General features: G+C 40.2%; 1 protein-coding gene across 1 annotated transcript in view; it reads left to right on the forward strand.

Moving 5' to 3' along the window:
* LOC126272039 (uncharacterized) overlaps positions 1–23,369 on the forward strand; it is a 131,990-nt gene that overhangs the window by 11,601 nt on the left and 97,020 nt on the right. The window contains exon 3 of the mRNA XM_049974553.1: positions 2,946–3,438. Within this exon, the coding sequence (XP_049830510.1) occupies positions 3,055–3,438 (384 nt within the window). The 5' untranslated portion in view covers positions 2,946–3,054. The remainder of the gene's footprint in view (positions 1–2,945; positions 3,439–23,369) is intronic.

Here is a 23,369-nt window from a genome sequence, read left to right on the forward strand (position 1 = left end):
CCAATAGAGAATTGCCATGTGGCCTTATTGCTTTGCTGCAGGAAAACACTATCCAAGGGATACTAGCTGTCAATTTGCTATTGCCTACCAATCACCAATTAGAATTGCATACCAATCACTTACGAGAGTGGCACAGGCAGTACTTTGCTAGTATGCTCTCTCCTAGCAATCACCTGCTACGGTTGCATTCCACTAGGGTAGCACAGGCAGTAGCCTACCATACAGCCATCTTCCAGCATAGCAACATCTCTTCAAATTGTCCAGTGATGTCCCAGACATGTGACATCAGGGGCTACAAGGTAACTGAAATAGAGAGTATGTAGGGAAGCCTTTCATTAGTATCCAGCAGTCAAGCATCGTGAAGGGGACCACAGCAAGTTGGTTGAAATATTGGCAGTTTAGTTGCTTTAGTATTTTACAGTGACGTGATCTAATGCCCAAAACAATTTTATTCAAAATGACACTGGTCTTGGAAGGAATACATAGATCAGCTTGATGTTATTGAAGTTTCTCTTCTTAAATAGGAATGGGCCAGATGCTTCCTTGAATTATCAGACTTAGACTAAATGTAAACATGATGGATTACAGCAGTTCGGAATTATATGTGACGAAGGTAATGAAATAGAACTATACAATTGCATAAATGCCAAATGATCTCAACACATATAATGCTAACAAATTTGAATAACTATTAACTGGTTGTTTTTACAAGAGTTGTAATGTTAAGGGAAAGTGAAGTAGAAGTAATACTACGTATGAAGAAACCCATTATTTCTCCAGTCTTTACTCATTTTAAGTAGGTTAAGAAAATACTAAAAGTATGGCAAGAAATGTCCACCCTTGACTGAACAAAATTTACTAATTTGCTCTAAGATACATATTTTGAGATTATTGTATGGAAATGGAATCTGTTAAAGATCTATGCTCATGTCAGCATTTTAAGTTGATTTTGCTGTTTAATGCTTTGTCAGGATAAGAATTTTGTGAGAGTGTTAGACTGAAACACACACACACACACACACACACACACACACACACACACCAAGTTAATGAACAATTTAAATTAAGAAAGCACTGACAAAATTTTCGTAAATATGAGGGTAGGCTGAAAAGTAATGTACACATGCTTGTAGAATGCGACCTAAATGACCTTGAGAAACATGCCAGGTGGAATGTAGCACCTCTCTATGCACACACGCAGTTTGAATGCATTCTGTTCATCCAGTTTAATTTAAGTAGCAGAAGTATGGAGACATGTTCTAGGGCTGTGTGAACACAACTTTATACACCGTGCTGTTATCAAATTTTAAATTGCTGAAAAAAATGACTCTCAGTGAGAGTCGTCATTGTTTAAAGGCTGTTTAAGGTGACAGTGATGTTGATAGGTCTGCTGTAAGTGGATGGGTAATAAAATGGGGAACCCATAATTGTTGATGAAACAACAGTCCAATCATTGCCACAGATGATAAACATCACAAACTCCGCAATGATTGGATTTAAAATGACCACCGAATCACTTGAAAGAGTATCAAAAACCATATTCAAATATCCAAGCAATCTGTCAGCTTCATTATTGAACAATTGGGATACCGTAAGATCTGTGCACAATGGGTACCATGCCGTCTTGCAGACAATAATACTATGAGCAGTTTTTGCAACACTACTGTGATGAAAGACATGTCTTCCTTTTGAACATTGAGGGGGCATGTGTCATAGGTCCATAATCATGACCCAGAAGAGAAAAGATAGTGTTGAATATAGACATCTATTTTCTCCTCAGGCAAAAAGTTCAAAACAGAACCATTTGCAAAAAATATTCTTTTGATTTTGTTTATGCGCCTGATTATCTGGTATGAGGGGCAACAGTAAATTCTTCTCCCTATATAGAGGCTCTAAAAACATCCCCTATGTTGAGCTTGTTGTGTTACATGCAGCCTGGTGCCAATAATCTTGCAGCATGAGAGCACCATCCATACACTTCACGCATGGCTGAAGAGCCTCTGTAAAACTTGAAGTATGAAATGCCTCCACACCCTCCTTAATCAACTGATCTTGCTGCATATAATTTTTATTTTTTTCCTCTGCTGAAGAGAGACCTCAGAGATAATCATTACATCTTGGACGACGAGGGGAAAGCAGCTGTCAAGTCCAGGATTTGAGAAAAGTCTGAAGAATGTTTTAGTGACAAAATGAAAAAAACCTTTTACATGTTAGAAGAAATATGTTAGTCTTAATGATGATTGTGCTGAAAAATAAATATATTATTTTGAAGCTTAAGAATTTTACTTTAATTTACTTTTTGCCAGATCTTCCTAAGTGTTTTTCTTGGTATCCAACAAGCTTGAATGCATTACTTGTCAACCTCCCCTCACAGGATTCCAGTTCATAATGGAATCCAGTCACACCAACCTTGTAACATTTTGAAGGTATCTGGTGGAAGACGAGAAAGTGTCTGAGCTGTGGCTCTTTATTTATGCCCAGTTGTGGAAGTACCCCATGTAACCATTTTCTGTGAACATGCCTTGATCTGTGCCCTTTACCTTCACCATTTTAGTTTCTATATTGTGAGATATTCTGAGATTGTGCTGGAGGCATTAGAACCAATTGCACAGTGTTAGTGCCCACACATTTTAATGGGCTACCCTGATCCTTATTAGGCCAAGACATGGGAAAGAACAATAAAAGAATTATAAAATATACCTGTGTGATGATGATCAGCAAATTGTACATTATTCTTGGGAACATCTACTTTCTGTTGTACTGTGCACCCTTGCAGTTAATACCACCGATGGGTGGAATTCAGAGGTAATGGAGGGATTGTTAAATTCAGAAAAATTGTGTGAGAATTTTGCTGATGTGAGCTTACAGAAAGAAAAATTGTCTTGTGTTAGTTACTGTCTGCTAAAGATTTATTGGTAATCCATTTGGTGTTCATCCTTGTGCAGGTTGGAGTGTGCAGCCCTGGACAGTACTGTGTGAGGAGGATGGGTGCAGGGCACCGCCTGCGGGCTTAGCAGCCCCCCCGTCCGCGCCGCTCTGCGCCGCGCCGGGGCCATGCAGCCGGAGCCCGGCCCCGGCCGCTACATTAACTCTGTATCAGATCTGTACGGAACTGACGAAATAGAGGTCCTGCTGGAGGAAATACGCGAACTGGAGCCCACGAGCTATCGCCCTGACGAGATCCAGGATTTTGAAATAGCTGGTAGCCGGACAGGAACAGGTTTTGGCAGTGCAGTGCCCATGGATGGGGGCGGGGGTGATGATGATGACTGTGGCTCACCCATCAGTGGTACAGTACACTCCTGGGATTCACACGCTAACTATCGCCATCAGCTGCCACGCTCGACTCCCTCTGCTTCCCTGTTCTCTGGTGTTGTGCTATATTGTGATGAAACACACCTCAAGTCATCTACAGGAGTGGTGCGAGTACTGCTTGTGGTAGGCCTTTAATTTATCCATATTTTAATAATAGTATCTGAAATTGTTAATGCTACAAGAGTTATTTCTTAACAAAATCATGTTCGATTTTATAAAAGACATATTCTTTAGCTACCTCTGTTGTCTTTGGTACCAAATATAATTTGTTTGTCTGCCGGTAAACTATTTTCAAATGGTTATGCACATAGACATGTATCATGGACAAATAAGTGTCTTCACTAACAAATACAGCCAAGGTAGACAATTAATATGCCTTGCAAGAAATTTTGTCTCGGAAACCAAATATTAAAGAATTATTTCATCATTTATTGATAAAGTGGAGGAATTTGTTAAAGTATTTAGTGCATGGCATAGTCAGCTTTGCTTTTAAAAGGTCAATAACTTTTGCAGTTATTTGTAGGTTTTTAAACTTTGAAAAACTTGGACAGATGTGGATTCTAACCCCAATTTTTTGGTTATGAACTGCAGACTAAAACTGGAGAAACTACAAAAAGGCAGGAATTTAAGGAGATGAGAGGGAGCGTTAGGGATCGATTGACAGAAAAGGGGAAAGGAATACAATAGAAGAAGAATGAGTAGCTTTTAGAGATGAAATAGTGAAGGCAGCAGAGGATCAAGTATGTAAAAAAAAAGAAAGTGAGGGCTCATAGAACTCCTTGGGTTAACACAAGAGATACTGAATTTAATTGGCAAAAGGAAAAATATAAAAATGCAATCCCCTTTTATAGGGGAATACAAATGTCCAAAAATATGAGATTGACAGGAAGTGCAGAATGCCTAAGCAGGAATGGCTAGAGGGCAGATATAAGGATGTAGAAGCATACATCATCATGGGCAAGATAAATACTGCCCACAGGAAAACTAGAGACCTTTGGAGAGAAGAGAACCACCTGTATGAATATCAGGAGCTCAGATGGAAAACCAGTCCTAAGCAAAGAAGGGAAAGCAGAAAAAGTGGAAGGAGTGTATAGAGGGTCTATACAAGGGAGATACACTTAAGGACAATATTATGGAAATAGAAGAGGATGTAGTGGAAGGTGAGAAGGGAGATACGATACTGCGGGAAGAATTTGACAAAGCATTGTAAGGCTTAAGTAAAAATAGGCCTCGTGAGTAGACAACATTCCATTAGAGTTACTGATAGCTTTGGGAGAGCCAGCCATGACAGAACTCTTTCATCTGGTGAGCAAGATGTCTGAGACAGGCGAAATACTCTGACTTCAAGAATAATATAATAATACCAATTCCAAAGAAAGTGGGTGCTGACAGGTGTCAAAATTACAGAACTATCAGTTTAATAAGTCATGGCTGCAAAATACTGATATGACGACTTTACAGAAGAATGGAGAAACTTGTAGAAATTGACCTCAGGGAAGATCAGTTTGGATTCTAGGGAAGATCAGTTTGGATTCAGGGGAAATGTGAGAACACATGAGGCAATACTAACCCTGTGGCTTCTCATAGGAGATATGTTAAGGAAATAGAAACATATGTTTATAGCATTCATAGACTGAGAGAAAGGTTTTGACAAATTTGACTGGAATACTTCTTTTCCAAATAATAATGGTGGCAGGGGTAAATGCAGGGAGCAAAAGGCAATTTACAATTTGTATAGAAATCAAGTGGCAGTTAAGAGTCGAGGGGAGTGAGACAGCGTTGTAACCTATCCCCAGTGTTATTCAATCTGTATATTAAGCAAGCAGTACAGGAAACAAGAGAACAATTTGGAGTAGGAACTAAAGTCCAGGGAGAAGAAATAAAAACTTTGAGGTTTGTCGATGACATTGCAATTTTGTCAGAGACAGCAAAGTACTTGGAAAAGCAGTTGACAAAATGGACACTGCCTTGAAAGGAGGATATAAGATGAACATCAACAAAAGCAAAACGAGAATAGTGGAATGTAGTTGAGTTAGATGATACTGAGGGAATTAGATTCAGAAATGAGACACTTAAAGTAATAAATGAGTTTTGCTATTTGGGAAGCAAAATAATTGATATTGGTCGAAGGAGAGAAGATATAAAATGTAGACTGGCAATGGTAAGGAAAGTGTTTCTGAAGAAGAGAAATTTGTTAACATTGAGTATAGATTTGTCAGGAAGTAGTTTCTGCAAGTATTTGTATGGAGCATAGCCATGTATGGAAGTGAAACATGGATGATAAATAGTTTGGACAAGAAGAAACAGAAGCTTTTGAAATGTGGTGCTACAGAAGAATGTTGAAGATTAGATGGCTAGATCGTGTAACTAATGAGGAGGTGCTGAATAGAATTGGGAAGAAGAAAAATTTGTGGTACAACCTAACCAAAAGAAGGGACTGGTTAGTAGGACACATTCTGAGGCATCAAGGGATCACAACTTAATACTGGAGGGAAGTGTTTGGGGTACAAATCATAGAGTGAAACCAAGAGATGAATACAGTAAGCAGATTCAGAGGGATGTAAGTTAAAGTAGTTATTCGGAGATGAAAAGGCCCACACAGGATAGAGTAGCACAGGCATGCAGCTTTACTGTATGATTTAAATGATGATGGCATCCTCTTGGTTAAAATATTCTGGAGGTAAAATAGTCCCCCATTCGGATCTCCGGGCGGGGACTACTCAAGAGGATGTCGTTATCAGGAGGAAAAAACCTGGTGTTCCACGGATCGGAGTGTGGAATGTCAGATCCCTTAATCGGGCAGGTAGGTTAGAAAATTTAAAAAGGGAAATGGATAGGTTAAAGTTAGATATAATGGGAATTAGTGAAGTTCGGTGGCAGGAGGAACAAGACTTTTGGTCAGGTGACTACAGGGTCATAAACACAAAATCAAATAGGGGTAATGCAGGAGTAGGTTTAATAATGAATAGGAAAATAGGAATGCGGGTAAGCTGCTACAAACAGCATAGTGAACGCATTATTATGGCCAAGATAGATACGAAGCCCACACCTACTGCAGTAGTACAAGTTTATATGCCAACTAGCTCTGCAGATGATGAAGAAATTGAAGAAATATATGATCAAATAAGAGAAATTATTCAGATAGTGAAGGGAGATGAAAATTTAATAGTTGAGTGTAGGAAAAGGGAGAGAAGGAAACGTAGTAGGTGAATATGGATTGGGGCTAAGAAATGAAAGAGGAAGCCGCTTGGTAGAATTTTGCACAGAGCACAACTTAATCATAGCTAACATTTGGTTTAAGAATCATGAAAGAAGGTTGTATACGTGGAAGAACCCTGGAGATACTAAATGGTTTCAGATAGATTATATAATGGTAAGACAGAGATTTAGGAACCAGATTTTAAATTGTAAGACATTTCCAGGGGCAGATGTGGACTCTGACCACAATCTATTGGTTATTACCTGTAGATTAAAACTGAAGAAACTGCAAAAGGTGGGAATTTAAGGAGATGGGACCTGGATAAACTGAAAGAACCAGAGGTTGTACAGAGTTTCAGGGAGAGCATAAGGGAACAATTGACAGGAATGGGGGAAAGAAATACAGTAGAAGAAGAATGGGTAGCTTTGAGAGATGAAGTAGTGAAGGCAGCAGAGGATCAAGTAGGTAAAAAGACGAGGGCTAGTAGAAATATTGAATTTAATTGATGAAAGGAGAAAATATAAAAATGCAATAAATGAAGCAGGCAAAAAGGAATACAAACGTCTCAAAAATGAGATCAACAGGAAGTGCAAAATGGCTAAGCAGGGATGGCTAGAGCACAAATGTAAGGCTGTAGAGGCTTGTCTCACTAGGGGTAAGATAGATACTGCCTACAGGGGAATTAAAGAGACCTTTGGAGATAAGAGAACCACTTGTATGAACATCAAGAGCTCAGATGGAAACCCAGTTCTAAGCAAAGAAGGGAAAGCAGAAAGGTGGAAGGAGTATATAGAGGGTCTATACAAGGGCAATGTACTTGAGGCCAATATTATGGAAATGGAAGAGGATGTAGATGAAGATGAAATGGGAGATACGATACTGCGTGAAGAGTTTGACAGAGCACTGAAAGACGTGAGTCGAAACAAGGCTCTGGGAGTAGACAACATTCCATTAGAACTACTGACGGCCTTGGGAGAGCCAGTCATGACAAAACTCTACCATCTGGTGAGCAAGATGTATGAGACAGGCGAAATACCCTCGGACTTCAAGAAGAATATAATAATTCCAATTCCAAAGAAGGCAGGTGTTGACAGATCTGAAAATTACCGAACTATCAGTTTAATAAGCCACAGCTGCTAAATACTAACACGAATTCTTTACAGACGAATGGAAAAACTAGTATAAGCCGACCTCGGGGAAGATCAGTTTGGATTCCGTAGAAAATACTGGAACACGTGAGGCAATACTGACCTTACGACTTATCTTAGAAGAAAGATTAAGGAAAGGCAAACCTACGTTTCTAGCATTTATAGACTTAGAGAAAGCTTTTGACAATGTTGATTGGAATACTCTCTTTCAAATTCTAAAGGTGGCAGGGGTAAAATACAGGGAGCGAAAGGCTATTTACAATTTGTACAGAAACCAGATGGCAGTCATAAAAGTCGAGGGACATGAAAGGGAAGCAGTGGTTGGGAAGGGAGTGAGACAGGGTTGTAGCCTCTCACCGATGTTATTCAATCTGTATATTGAGCAAGCAATAAAGGAAACAAAAGAAAAATTCGGAGTAGGTATTAAAATCCATGGAGAAGAAATAAAAACTTTGAGGTTCGCCGATGACATTGTAATTCTGTCAGAGACAGCAAAGGACTTGGAAGGCAGTTGAATGGAATGGACAGTGTCTTGAAAGGAGGATATAAGATGAACATCAACAAAAGCAAAACGAGGATAATGGAATGTAGTCGAATTAAGTCGGGTGATGCTGAGGGAATTAATTAGGAAATGACAAGTAGTAAAGGAGTTTTGCTATTTGGGGAGCAAAATAACTGATGATGGTCGAAGTAGAGAGGATATAAAATGTAGACTGGCAATGGCAAGGAAAGCGTTTCTGAAGAAGAGAAATTTGTTAACATAGAGTATAGATTTAAGTGTCAGGAAGTTTTTTCTGAAAGTATTTGTATGGAGTGTAGCCATGTATGAAAGTGAAACATGGACGATAAATAGTTTGTACAAGAAGAGAATAGAAGCTTTCGAAATGTGGTGCTACAGAATAATGCTGAAGATTAGATGGGTAGATCGCATAACTAATGAGGATGTATTGAATAGGATTGGGGAGAAGAGAAGTTTATGGCACAACTTGACCAGAAGAAGGGATCGGTTGGTAGGACATGTTCTGAGGCATCAAGGGATCACCAGTTTAGTATTGGAGGGCAGCGTTGAGGGTAAAAACCGTAGGGGGAGACCAAGAGATGACTACACTAAGCAGATTCAGAAGGATGTAGGTTGCAGTAGGTACTGGGAGATGAAGCAGCTTGCACAGGATAGAGTAGCATGGAGAGCTGCATCAAACCAGTCTCAGGACTGAAGACCACAACAACAACAAACAACACAGTGGTGACTTTAGAGTTTTTGTAAGGTATGAATTAAAGATTCCAAGTACTCTTCCTGAGATTTAACCGCTGTTATCATCTCTGCCCTGATAGTTGTGACCCACTGTTTGAAGGTAATACCGTCTGGCATTTCCTCATCATATTCGTAAAACAATTTAATAACGGTTTCCTTACTAGGGCGTTTATTACACAAACTCATCATGCAGTCATAACTGTTAGACCATAAAATCTAGTAACTCTTTGTAGTTAAGATCACTGATTTTTGCACCCGCGATCATCAGTCTGACATTTTGATGATGTAAACACACACATACGGACTGTGTCCCTGAGGGTCCAGCCAAAATACACCACTTAGGGCGGAGGCCACAAAATTTTGACCTTCCAGTTTCTCATTCAGGATGAGAATTTTTGAAAGCTATATAAAATTCACTTAAATTTGACAGCACTAGTCATTTCTGTTTTGTTACTTTAATTCCATTTTTAACAACTCTTTTGCTGTCTTTGCAACATGGGCACATTCTATTGTTTTTATAATCATCAAAAAACTGCTTGATTGTTTCTTCACTTGTACCTACTCCTTTTTTTTTCTAAAACTGGAAGAATGCCTTGCTCTTTCACTAATTTTCGGGTTAGTTTAACCAAACAATAAGAACTGTTGAATTCATGAACTATTTTTTCTCTTTACCATGAGCCAGGGCGCAAACTTAAAAGTTTAACTTTTTCCTCTTTAGATGTCACTGAACATTTAATTTTTAATTTCTCTATTAAACTCGAGTATTCAGTGTCAGATGATGCTTCTTCTTCTTTAGAAATAATGATGGTATCTGTATTATTAAACCATGATTCCAGGTCTTTTCTAATTTTGTCCGAAATTTGTTGTACCTTATTTTGAATAGTTGCTTTTCTTTTTCTGCTATTTAATTTTATTATTTTTGAAGCAGGAGATAGTCTAACTTAGAACAAGCAAAATCCAATATGCCAACGGAGTTCTCATTAGGAATATAAATGTCATTAACAAGGTTACATGATTCTGGTTCTGGATTCACAACAAATATTTTTCAGTAACAATTTGGGCACAGGGAATTTCCAGGAATCACATTATGTTTCACTTGGGAAGCTGTTTGACTCTCACATAAAAATGGCAAATGTTCAAGTTTTATTTCACTCCAACCTTTAGTAATAGGGTTTTTATGAACTTTAAGTGGACCACAGCAATTTCTTCCAAAAATGTAGTTGTACTTCAGAATTTATTTCTTCTCATGATACTCACACGCACTGATGTAACAGAAGAACTTACTTGAAATTTAAACAAAGTTTGTCTAACTTCAAGTTTTTTGTAACTGAACTGAAAACTTTTTTGTGACACTTCACTTGCTATCTGTTCAACAGAGCACTGTTCATATATTCAGTTAATCTCTCAAAATTAATTACAAATTACACACAGAACAAAGCACATAATACATTCTTCACTCTCAGTGAAGCATGTACATCCACTCCGAGAGGTTTCAGAACAGACGGACTACAACAATGCCACACCCAGCAATAATGTACTTCTGCAATGCCACACCCAGCAATAATGTACTCCTCTACTGACAGTAAACCTAAATGTAAATGGTCATTTTTATTACCATAGAACAAAAGCGAAAGCTCTATTGTTTAATATTGCATTACTAAAAATAAATAAAATAAATGAATATTGGGTGATGATGTTAACTAAATATATGTCACAATTAAATTTTATTACAGTGAAACAATAAACCGTTTAAATAGGCAACAGCCATAAGATCAGTTTAGAGTTATGTGGATTATTTCATCATTTTCAAAAATTCATATCTTTGTTCACAATCAAATATCAATGTTGAAATTTTTACAGTACGTTGCTATTATATAGGTGTACAAACAATGCAAAAATCATTTTTTTATATTCAGTCCCACCTGAGATAACTAACCTCAAACTTGACAAGAAATGAAAACTTTCAAATTTCAAAAATTCATAAAAAATTAAAGAAACATTTGTAAGTGTTCTTGCTCTATATGAGGCTAGTAGTGTATGACATCTAACTCCTTGTTTGTTATTTTTGGTCCTAAAAAGTGGATTTTTGAAAATTTGGATACCAAACATTGGAGGTCATTTTGATTGGTTATTTTTGAATTTAGGGAATTTTGTGTAAGAGGCAATGTTGTAGAGGACACTTTTCTAAAAACAATCATGTCAATTGCAATGTTTTAACTTAACCCAATGCAGAGATATTAAAATTTTTGCTAATGTCTCCAGACTGAAAAATCGTCGTGCTCCTACAAATAAAAATGGTCACCATCCAGTAAAGGTGCAAGATAAATTATTTTAAAAACTGTGTTGAACATCTCAAATATAGGAAAATCACATAATAATTAAAATATTTAAAAATGGGCAAGCAACCATCACTGGACCGCTTCATATTGATTGACCCATATTATAGTCATAGTATACCCCATTTTTATTTTTTTTTAATTTAATTTTTTTTAATTTTGTGAAGTTTTCCATTGTAAATTTCTCAATACATAAAGCTAGATGCCAGTCTTTGTACCACTTTGAAATCTTAAAAGATCAAATATTTATTCTGCTTCTTTCAGATAGTGTTTCACTGTAGATAACTGCATTATCTCCAAATACTCTGAGGTTGCTATTAATATTGTCTGCAAGATCATTAGTACACAATATGAACAGCAAGGGTTCCAACACACTGGGACACACCTGAAGTTAGTTCTACATCTGATGATGACTCTACATCCAAAATAACATGCTTCATTCTCCGTACCAAAAGTCCTCAGTCCAGTCCCAAATTTCACTTGGTACCCCATACACTCGTACTTTTGAAAATAAGTGTAGGTGTGGTACTGAGTCAAATGCTTTCTGGGAATCCAGAAATTCTGTATCTAGCTATCTACCTGTCTGCCCGACTGCTTTCAGTATGTCACGTGAGAAAAATGGGAGTTGGGTTTAGAATGATCGATGTTTTCGGAATCCATACTGCTTGGCATTGAGGAGGTCACTCTGTTCAAGATAACTTGTTATGTTTGAGCTCAGAATATGTTCTAAGATTCTGCAACAAATCAATGTCAAAGATATTGGATGGTAGTTTTGTGGATCACTTCTGAGGCCTCAGCAGCTAGAGTCTGTGGTCACCAGCTACACAATCCGCAGCCCAGAAAGAACAGAAGGAATAGTCCTGTGAAAACTTCCTATGTCCCTCCAGCCAACCAACATCTGAGTTGGGTGGTTGGTTGGTTGATTTGGAGGAGGGGACCAAACAGCGAGGTCATCGGTCCCATCGGATTACGGAAAGATGGGGAAGTAAGTCATCCGTGCCCTTTCAAAGGGACAATTCCAGCATTTTCCTGAAGCGATTTCGGAAAATCGCAGAAAACCTAAGTCAGGATGGCTGGACACGGGTTTGAACCATTGTCCTGAATGCAAGTCGAGTGTGCTAACCACTGCACCACCTTGCTCGGTCCTGAGTCTTCCTTTGCCAACTGGAAAGGCTCCAAGGAGTCAAACAAAGGTAAATGATCTTCTTCTTTGGCAACTCGAAGATCCTTGTCAGCTCTACCTGATACCCTAGGCCATCCGATCTCAGTGTTTCCCGTACGCACCAGTAACCAACTTTGTGCCGTACACTCTGCAGGATGACAGAAGGAGATTGCTAACACTTCTGTAGACCTCATGGAGCAGAATCCTACTGGCTCTGTGCCCCGTAGTAGCAGATCTTCGAGGCCTGGCAGTTGACGGCCGCTGAGGTGACACCCCTTCATTTTTTCTCTGTCATGGCTCTCCTCCTATGGAATGTTCGCGGTCTACGATCCAACAAATAGGATTTACGGCCGTTCTTAGAATTGCAGTGTTCACTTGTTCTCTGCCTTCAGGAAACAAAACTGTGTCCTCATGACAGCTTTCTCTCGCATTTCTTCCCAGTCAGTTTTGACCTTCCTCCCCCCCTCCCCTTTCCCCCCTCTCCCCTCCCACCCCGAGGATGGCATTTCATCTCATGGGGGAGTCATGCTGCTCATACGGGATGACACTCATAGTCAACCCATCTCCCTGACTACCTGCCTTCAAGCTGTTGCAGTTTTAGTTACAATTTTTTTAGTTTTCATTAACTAGTTCTTTTAACAGTTCCACTCCCTTTTCCGTCATGTGGGCCAACCTCCGACGACTCTCTGGGACCAAGATCCATTCTGCAGTTTCAAGCCTGACAGTAGCAGATGATGTCATCATGGACACTATTACTATCTACAACACCTTGGGCTGCCATTTTGCGTAGATTTCGTGCTCCTCCCACCATCACCCTGCCTTCCTTAATTGGAAATGAGCGGAAGAGGGTCGTGCTATACCCTTCCCCTCTCAGAATCATTAGTGTTACAATGCCGCCTTTACTACGAGGGAACTAGATCGTGCTCTCACTTCATCCTCTATCGCAGGGCCAGATGATGTTCACATTCAGATGTTGCAGCACCTTTCTCTTGTGGGCAAGAGCTTCCTGCTTCATATGCACAACCGCATCTTAGCAGAGGGCACATTTCCCAGATGCTGGCATGAAGCCCAGTAAGAACAAATGTCGTCCTTGTTGCTACCACCGCTCACCAGCTGTGGTTTCAAGATCATGGAACGTATAATTCATGCCTGGCTAGTATGGTGGCTCAAATCTCACAATTTACTAACCACTGCACAGTGTGGATTTTGAGCATGCTGTTTTGCAGTTGACCATCTCGTCGCTTTGTCCACTCATGTCATGAATGGTTTGCTGCGGAAATCCTAGACTGTGGCTGTGTTTTCCTATTTGGAGAAAGCCTGACATCTGCTGGATGACTGGTATCCTCTTTACTCTCAACATGTGGTGCTTCCTGCCCTGTTTTTTCCAGGAATTTTTAAAAGATGTAGTTTTCATGGTAAGTGTGGGCTGTGTTTCATTGGACACCTTTATCAAGGAAAACAGTGTGCCCCTGCGTTCTATCCTGAGTGTCATCCTCTTTGCTATCACCATTAACCCTATAATGGTGTGACTCCATTGAGCATCTCTGCTTCCCTTTTCATTAAGGATTTTACCATATATTGGAGTTCTCCACGGACCTATCTCATTGGGTGGTGTCTTTAGTGATGTCTTGATCATCTTTACACCTGGAGCATCGATATTGGCTTTCATTATTCAACTGACAAAACCATTTGTAAGAACTGATGGCAGTGCAATTGGTTTCTTCCACCATCTTTACATCTTAGGCCTGTTGTTCTTCAATTCATGAAACTACAAAATTCTTGGGGCTCATGCTTGATAGGAAACTTTCTTGGTCCTCCGACGTGTCTTACCTAGCCTTCAGTGTCCTATGTGTCCTTAGTGGTTCTTCCTGGGGAGCAGATCGAACTACCCTCCTCCGTTTGTACCTGTCCCTTGTCTGTTCGAAGCTAGACTATACGTGTTTTGTTTGTGTGTCTGCACATCCATTCCTCTTGTGCCATCTCAATAATACCCACCATTGTGGCATCCATTTGGCCACTAGCTCCTTTTACACTAACCCGGTTGAGAGTCTGTATGATGAAACTGCCAAACTACCGCTATCCTACCACCATGACTTTCTCCTCAGCGGATATGCATTCCGTTTGTCAGGACTGGCCACCTATCCTGTGCCACCTCCTTCGATGACTCCTTCAATTGCCAGTATAGGGTGCATACCTCTTTTCTGTTACTTCTTCAAATTCTTTTTTGGCTCTTGCTCCAGCAGCTTAACTTCACGCTACCTGCAACTTTGGCGTTGGGTGTAAACCCTTCACCACCTTGGCTTCATGCAGCGGCCCATGTTCACCTTGGCCTTCATTCACTTCCTAAGGACACTACTCCAGCCTCACTCTATTGCCTTCAGTTTCACGAGCTTAAAATGGAACTTTGTGATTCTACCTTTGTGTACACTGATGGCTCTCGGACTAACTGTGATGTCAGGTGTGCCTTTGTCATTGGAACCAATGTTTTTTGCTGTCGGCTTCCAGAACACTGTTTTATATTGACAGCAGAGCTCTTTGCTCTGTACCAGGCCACGCAGTGCGTCCAGCGACACAGGCTTTTCAGTTGCTGCATCTGATCCGACTCTCTCAGTGCCCACCAAAGTCTCTTTGCTGCACACCATCCATGCCATAGTGCAACGGGTCTAGGAAAGCTGTCACTTGCTCACTGTTGATGGAGCCAAGGTCATATTTATATGGGTTCCTGGTCACATCGTCTTGACAGGAAACGAGGCTGCTGGCGCTGCTGCCAAGACTGCAGTCCTCGTACCTCAGCCCACTGGTTCTTAGAGTCCCTCCAATGATCTCTGTGTTGTCGTCTGTTAGCAGGTGGTGTCACTTTGACATCACCACTGGTCCTCTCTTCGTGGGAACAAACTCTGGGTTATTAAGCCTCTCCCAGCAGCTTGGACGCTCTCCTCTTGGTGGTCTTGCAGTGAGGAGATCACGTATCGAGCACTGTCGTTTTAGCCATCGCCATTTGTTAAGTGGTGCTTCCCCACCACTTTGTACTGATTGCACTCAACCCTTGGCGGTCCACCATTTCCTGACAGAATGCTCTTTTTTTAACCACTTAGGTTTTCATGTGTGTTTGCCATCTGAATTATCAGCCATTTTAGTGAACAACATGTGGGTTGTCGACCACATTTTGCTTTTTATCCGTCGTAGCAGTATGGTGAAGGCATTTAACTGTTAGTTTGTGACCTCTATTTCTCTATGGTGTGTTTTATAGACCTTTCTTCACATCCCTGTTTTTAGCTGTCTTCTCTTCTGTTGATTGGGTTTAATGTGTAGTCATTTTTAACTCCTCTCTTTGTCTTCATGATCTACAGCTCTGATGTGGGCAGGTATGACTCTAGTTGTTTTTGCACCATAAAACAAAACAAACTGTGGTCGTGTGTGTGTGTGTGTGTGTGTGTGTGTGTGTGTGTGTTCCATCTCCGACGAAGGCCTTGTTGGCCTTAAGCTCATTTTCTGACAGTCTTTTTGTTGATCCTATCTGTGGCTCAGCATCACTGTTAGGTGGTAAGTAGCAACTATCCTTTTCATAATATTGTAACATTAATACTTATTTCATCCATCTTTTTAGTGATACAAGGGTTAAATTGGGTTAATGCTCAATTTTTTTCTTGTGTAGAGGAACATTTGAAGATTGTGTTAAGCCTTTCAGTTTTTGCTTTGGTACCCTCAATCTCAGTTCCTGTCCCATTTGCTAGGAATGAGACACTAACTTCAGTGCCCTTAACAGCCCTTACATACAACCAGAATTTCTTTCAGTTTGGTGAAATATCAATCGACAGTATTCTGATATGATAGTCATTGAAGGCATCATGCATTGCTCTCTTGACAGCGAAATAAGCTTCATTCAGCATATCTCTATCTATAGCCCTATGCATTGTTTCACACCTGCTATGCAATGATCTCTGTTTCTTTAGAAGTGTATTTTATGGTGACAGCATACCATGGAGGTTCCCTTCAGTTATGAACTGTTCCACTGGGTACCTTTCCAAGCTTCTGCCTTGTGATGAAATTTCCAGTTCTTCATTGAGATACTATACAACTGGTTTTATATCTAAACTGTGCCATGGTCACTGATACCAATTTTGATATGGACATCCTCAAAGAGTTCAGGTCTACTTGTTGCCATTAGATCCAATATATTTTCGTCATGAATGCAGTTCCTAACTATCTATTCTAGGCAGTGTTCAGACAGTAATGTTTCACATGATGTCTTATTATGCCCACCATGAAAAAAAGAAAAAAAGAAAAAATTGTAATTTTTCAATTAATTGTCAGATGATTAAAGTCTCCACCATTGGTTGCCGTATGATTGGGGAACTTGGGTACAAGTGAACTGAGGTTTTCTCTTAAGTTTTCAGTTACATCAGGAGGTGAGTCTGGTGAGTTATAGAATGATTGAATTATCGTTTTGTGCTCACCTCACCACACCTCACCTCTGATACTGAGTATTCCCAAACCAGTCTCAGTTGCAGCTTCAATTTCTATCGTGGTGGATTTGAGTTTCTTGTCTACCACAACAAATACACCACCTCAATTTCCCATGTGTGTATCTTTTTGATGTACTCTCAAAATTTCCCTAAATATCTCACTGCTGTCAATTTCAGGTTTCAATCAGCTCTCTGTACCTAGTAGTATTTGAGCTTCTCTGCTTTTCAGGAGCGCTTCAAATACTGGCACTTTGTTACTGATACTTCAGCAGTTTACAATTAGGATTTTATACTCTCACTTATGGGAGGCATTTCTTTCGGTCTTACACTGATACTTCTGGGTTTCCTACAGCTATCATTATCTGGTTAGGATGGAAGGTTGCCTGATCTAAAAACCCTTGTGTGTACCCCTCACACACTTAGCTATTTGAGTAGCAGCCTCTGATGTGTTGTGCGACCCGACTCCTTTAAGGGGCCTCAACAATTGTCAACCCTATGGTGCAAGTCCAGGAAGCCGCAGCCCAGCTTTCCATAGAACCTTCAAAGTGTCTGGTTCAGTCCTTCCAGTCAACTCGAAACCAAAGGGCCGCGTTCAGTTCTGGGGATAATGTTACAAATTTGAACTTTTTGAAACTCCATGCACAAAGCTAGCTTTCTCAACCTTCTCTGCCAATCGCTGGAATGACCCAGGAATGACCTCGGAGCCCAGGTGACAGGCATTATTTATCCCAACATGCGCCACGATCTGCAGTTGATTGAACCCTACTCCCTCAATGGCTGTTGGAATAGCCTCTTCAACATGCTGAACGAGGCCCCCAGGCATACACACTGAGTGGGCCTTGTGTACTTTCCTGTCCCTTGCTGCCATTTCCATATAGGGTATCACCATTCGCTGTACCATCGAAGTGCTGTTGGTTAATAGACCATATAATGAAATAATAAGCAACCAGTTGCATAAAAGAAATTTAATTTCTTTACCCGTTTCAGGCACTTATTGCCCTTCTTCAGAAAGTTATACATATAGCATAATTTGCGAGTGTCAACAATAAAGTGCATACACCATTATTACAGTGGATTCAGTATTGTATTAGTTATTGCTCATGTATATTTGTAGGGACCATGACATTTTTCTGCATGCACTTTATTGTTGATACTTACAAATACTGTGATACTTCTGAAGAAAGGCACTAAGTGCCCAAAACTGGTAAAGAAAATTAAATTTCTTCTATGCAGCTGGTTGCTTACCATTTCATTACCTACAACTACAGTTGCCGAGGATGGATAAAATTCTAAGATTGATAGACCCCTAATCTTTTGCATTTTCCTCCTCTTGACGCAGGACAAAACAGCTTTTCACAAAACAGGTGAGGGTGAGTCCCAATGGTTCACTTTCAGTGAAGGACACACCTTAGACTTGTTGGTTAGGATAATTGGTGCAACATCTTGAGTCCTCCCTGGTCCCTGTCCACCAAGCACAGGATACATAGATCTACCATTGACTTGCTACTCAGTCATGTGGTTGAATAATGACAGATCCCGTACTTTCTGCAGAGGAGACAGGATCCACAGATGAGGATAGTACTTGAGGTACCTCTTGTACCAGTACCACGAGTATGCGAATCTTGTGAGGTGTTTTTATTGTGTTTTAAGTGATTGATATATTGTGAGACCTCAAGTCTTTACTCTTTCCCTGTAAAAAGTTACCTTCCTGTCCAAATTCTTCAGTTACCATCTTGTTTTCTCTAGATGTCGTGTACTTTCTATGCAATACCACATATTTGACTGCTAACTACTTTTTCAGTTGCAGGGCGGCGACGACTACAATAGTAGTAGTACATTTAAACAATTCACTAAAAAATCACAAAACATTGTTTCCATGATTCTTCTATATTCAAATAAGTGCTTAACTCACAACAACTGATAATTAACGTAGCTTCTCAAACAACGTATCCATACATGAAGCTTCAGTGCTTGGCCAAAACCATAAGTTTGTCCTAAACTCAAGATAGCATGGCATAGAGTCTATATTACATCATCTATTTTTCTTTAGTGCTTGACCATTGTCGTCAGGCCCCTATCTTCTTTGGAGTCCACCATTCCTCCAAAGCACAACTGAAAAGTGAAAGTGACCGCTCACCGACCAGTCCAACGTGCCAATCATTTGACAGCAGTTAGGGTGATTTCCAATTGCTTATAAATGCCAACCAATTCATGCTATGTTCAAGAACAGCATTCACAGTAGGGGCCGCATTTTAGCCAGAGAAATGTATTGCAGGGCAGTGAACAAATAACTTTAATTTAAGCCTACTTATTATCTTTCATCTGTTGAGCTAAAAAGTTCCTAATTCCCTATGGCTTAAATTAAACCTGTTACCAAACTTGAAAACAGAGTTAATTTACAATAAATGTAGATAATATATATATGGCTACACACCTTTAAGCGAAAAATAGATGTAACACCATATGTAAGTTAGAATATATGCTACGTTATCAAGCCAAAAATGCCAATATACTACAGTTTGCTCTTAGATTATGCAAAGGACAATAGCAGTTTCCCAAAATTGTCATAAACAAACATTTTTTCGCATTGATATGCAATGAAATTCAGGGGTGATGTTTTCTTTGGCAGTAACTTTGAACCACAGATGCTGATTTGCTATGAAATAAGTTACATATTTGAAACATTTGAACCAGTAACTTAGGAATATATGGTTTTTTAAGCATTAAAAAATTATCAAAAGTAACCTATTTCTCACATAAGTATAATCATAAGAGTTTCTGGCTTTGTATTGTGTGAATTTTACAACACACTATGAAAAGTAAATTAGCCTGTGACATCAATTATGATGATGATTCTCCAGAATAATGAGAAATACAGTACGAGAAAGAAGTATATAAAAATTCATCAGCACCTCATGATCCATCCAGGTGATGTTTCTTAATGAGATACTGGAATATATCCTGCTAGTGCTCATAAAAGTAAATAACTTTTGCTTCCTTTCTTGGTGGGTGTTCCTACATTACACGCTATTGCCTTTATTTGTGAAAAGCAGTGTATTTGGGTAATGTAAAAAGGAAATGCATTATGTTTAATTTGAGGTGTAAAAGGTACTTACTCATAGGAATGCAGGGTCATTGTAAAAGTGATTTACTATCTCCTTGTGTGACTGACTGGTCAATTCTAGTTGTTGCTGCTTTTATGTTCAATCGGGTTGTCATTGTGTCTTGATAGTTTGAATTGATATTTCATAGAATTTAGTACACTCAATATGGCAACTTGGAAAATCCATGTCAGTAAATGCAGGCATGCCAGAAAAATGTAGACATACTTTGAACTGTTATTGAAAATTTATCTTCCAACCTGCAAGTTTAAATTTTTGGGAAAAGTAAGGCTATAGTCCAGTTTGAAACATAAGTTTACCTTTTGGTCACACTGAAAGTACCGAATAGTGGCTAAAGTAACTGTTCATACATTTCTGAGTATGAATCACGACTGATTCTGTACTTTGCACTAAACTGTCCAATGTGATTTCTTGCATGCTGTTTGAATCTTGTTCCAAAATGTGTCCAGATCATGTGGTTTGCAATGATATACCACATCTTTTACTGTGCACCATAGGAAAAAAATTGTCCAGCCTAAGCTCTGGAGAGTGTGCAGCATATTCAATTGGTCTCGTACATTTTGATTCAGGTATACCTGCACATCCCTATATAATGTTTGTATGGGAGGGGAGGTCATCTTGTGGGTAATAAAACTTGTCATTACTTTTCATTGTGCAAATGGCAGAGAAAATGGAATCATCAAACATTGTTTTGTACTTTTCTTTAGTTACAGTACCTTCAGAATGGAAAGACCCAATGAGTCCCTTAGGAAATAAACCACACCACACCTTTACACCAGAGAGAATTCACAGCCTTTCCAGCAGTAATGTAGTGTTTTTCTTATGCCCAGTACGTACAGTTATGTCTGTTGACTCTTCTATTAAGTTTAAATTGTTTTTCATCATACGAAACCCTGTTCCCCATAAATCCCAGTTCAGGTGTCCCACCCCCAGGGATTTGCATCTCTTTTGTGAGTACGTGCTTGGCACACATGCGGTGCTTGCCCTTGCAGTACTCCTTCCTTTTCTGTGCTACATGTCTATCATCCTACTCCTCTTTCTCTCTCTCTCTCTCTCTCTCTCTCTCTCTCTTTCCATAGGAGCCACACATTATGTACAGTCGGGTAACCAAAACTTGTGAAAGTATCAGAAGACTTAGTTGCATTTCGCTATAGGCTTTCTCTCCTTTCTTTTCTGACTTCTCCTGTCCTTCCTGCACTTTGGCATTTGAGGTCTATCTTTACCTCTTTCTGCCTCCCTATGCGTGCCTGAAGGCTGGCTCATGCATTTGATGCATAAAGGGTGACTGGGTCATGTGTAACTTCCAGCATCCGGATCGACATATAGGCCTCGCGTGTACCCAGGGCGAAGGCCTGGCCCAGGGAGGGGTAATTGCATGAGCAGTTACGTTCCCAATTGCTGATAGGTTCCTCTGTCTGTAGTTTGGGAGGTGTGATCTGAGATGTGGGGAGGAGGGGGGTGGGTGGCAAGGAGCACACCATCAGAGATGCTGACAGTGATGAGGGATTCACCAGCGATTCCATCAACACAACCTCCATCTAATAAACAGAAATGGAATGAGGCCAAAGACATGATGAATCTTCCACGTGCACCCAGCTACCTTGTGGTGTCACACACAGGAGGAGGTCAGAACTTTCCTACTTGTTCTCAGAAAGGTGTTGATTCAATTTCAGGCCCCATAAAGTCCTGAACTCACTTACACAATAGAACTTTGCTTCTACAGACAGTGCCTTTCAATCCCAAAAACTGCTAAAATGTATGCTCCTCTATAGATACCCTGTTCATTTTGTGGCTATCACATACTGATGAATTCTTCACAGGGTGTTGTATACACTCGGCTGCTTGATGGTATGACTGAGGGAGATATACAAAACATTATCTCTCTGATCAGGATGTAACTGCAGTCCATTGGGCTATGAAGAGGGTTGATGCAGAGTAAGTGCCTACCTGCATCCTTTTCTCAACGTTTGATCAATTGGAGCTCCCATCAAAGATCAAGGCAGACTACGAAATACTCAGCATTAGACCCTACATACCAAACCCAGCCCATTGCTACCAATGTCGGCATTATAACCATACTTGCATGTCCTGTAAAAATACAGCCAAACGTGCAACTTATGACAAGCATGTTCATGAGGGAGATTGCCAGTGCAGTTGATGCAGCAGGGAAGAGGTAGGCAATCATGCTGATTCATCCTGAAAAGGCCCTGTGTACCTTGATGAGTGAGCCATTCAGGAGGTCCAGGTGAAGGAAAAGGTACCCCTCAATATTGCTTGCAAAATGTTAACTATCAAAAAGCCTTGCTTACCACTATTATTTGACAGTTACAGTACCGTTGTTGCTATGTCGTGACCCGTGAAAGGCCTGGCCATGCAGACCTGCGACCTCCAGTACAGTGCTATGGTTATGAAATTGCCTAGTGCTAAGGCGACATCCTCATCTCCACTCACTACAGTTGCTCAACACACCAAAAAACCTTTGCCTACTCCAGTGAAGTCAATGGCGATGCAACCAGAAAAACAGAAATTGAAGAAGAAATACTCCAAGATTACTTCTTGCGTGCATCAAGTCAGCAAACTTCTGGGTCCATGTCTGCAAAATGCAAAGTTACTAAGAAACTGAAGAAAGACAAATGTTTTCCTCTTCACCTTCTCTGAGATCCTCCAAAACAGTGACACTGCGTGACACCTCTGTCTGGCAGACCTCCGTTTCACCACTCTCCACCTTAGACTCAGCTGACCAAACCAGGGAGGTTACTGGTACCTCTGAAGAAATAATGGGGCAAGATCATCCAGTCCCAAACCCTGTAGTAGTATGCAGCTGAAATCTGATGCTTGGCAGCCACCAAAGTAATTGCCCCGTATAAGAGCAATATTTCCTATCATCTAATATGGCTGTTCACCAATGGAATCTTTCTCCTACTTCGTAACTGCAATACCCACCATCCCATTTGCGGCTCTCTGAGAACCTGCCTGAGAGACACTCTTGTGGCAGATATTCTCAACCAGCTTACTTCCATTTCTCTCAGCACTGGTGAAACCACATTTATTTCAGACTCTAAAAACGTTGTCTCACACCTGACTCTGTCATTGTGTAATGCACAGCTTGGCCACAGTTTACAGTGGTCCACCCTCTCAGACCTATACTTGAGTGACCATTTTCTGGTAGCTTGTGTCCCACCTGTGTGCAAGACCAACTAGCAGCTTCCTAAAGCTGGTTGGCGGCTCTACTCTTCATTGGCAAGCTTCAACGAACAACATTTCCACAGCAGCTATGATCAGGCAGAGTACCTTACGAATGTTATTCTTACCGCTGCAGAATGTTCCATCCCCCGAACCTCTTCCCAACAGTGATGTGTTCCTGTTCCC

Source organism: Schistocerca gregaria, chromosome 5 (assembly GCF_023897955.1).
Source record: "Schistocerca gregaria isolate iqSchGreg1 chromosome 5, iqSchGreg1.2, whole genome shotgun sequence".
NCBI lineage: Eukaryota > Metazoa > Arthropoda > Insecta > Orthoptera > Acrididae > Schistocerca > Schistocerca gregaria.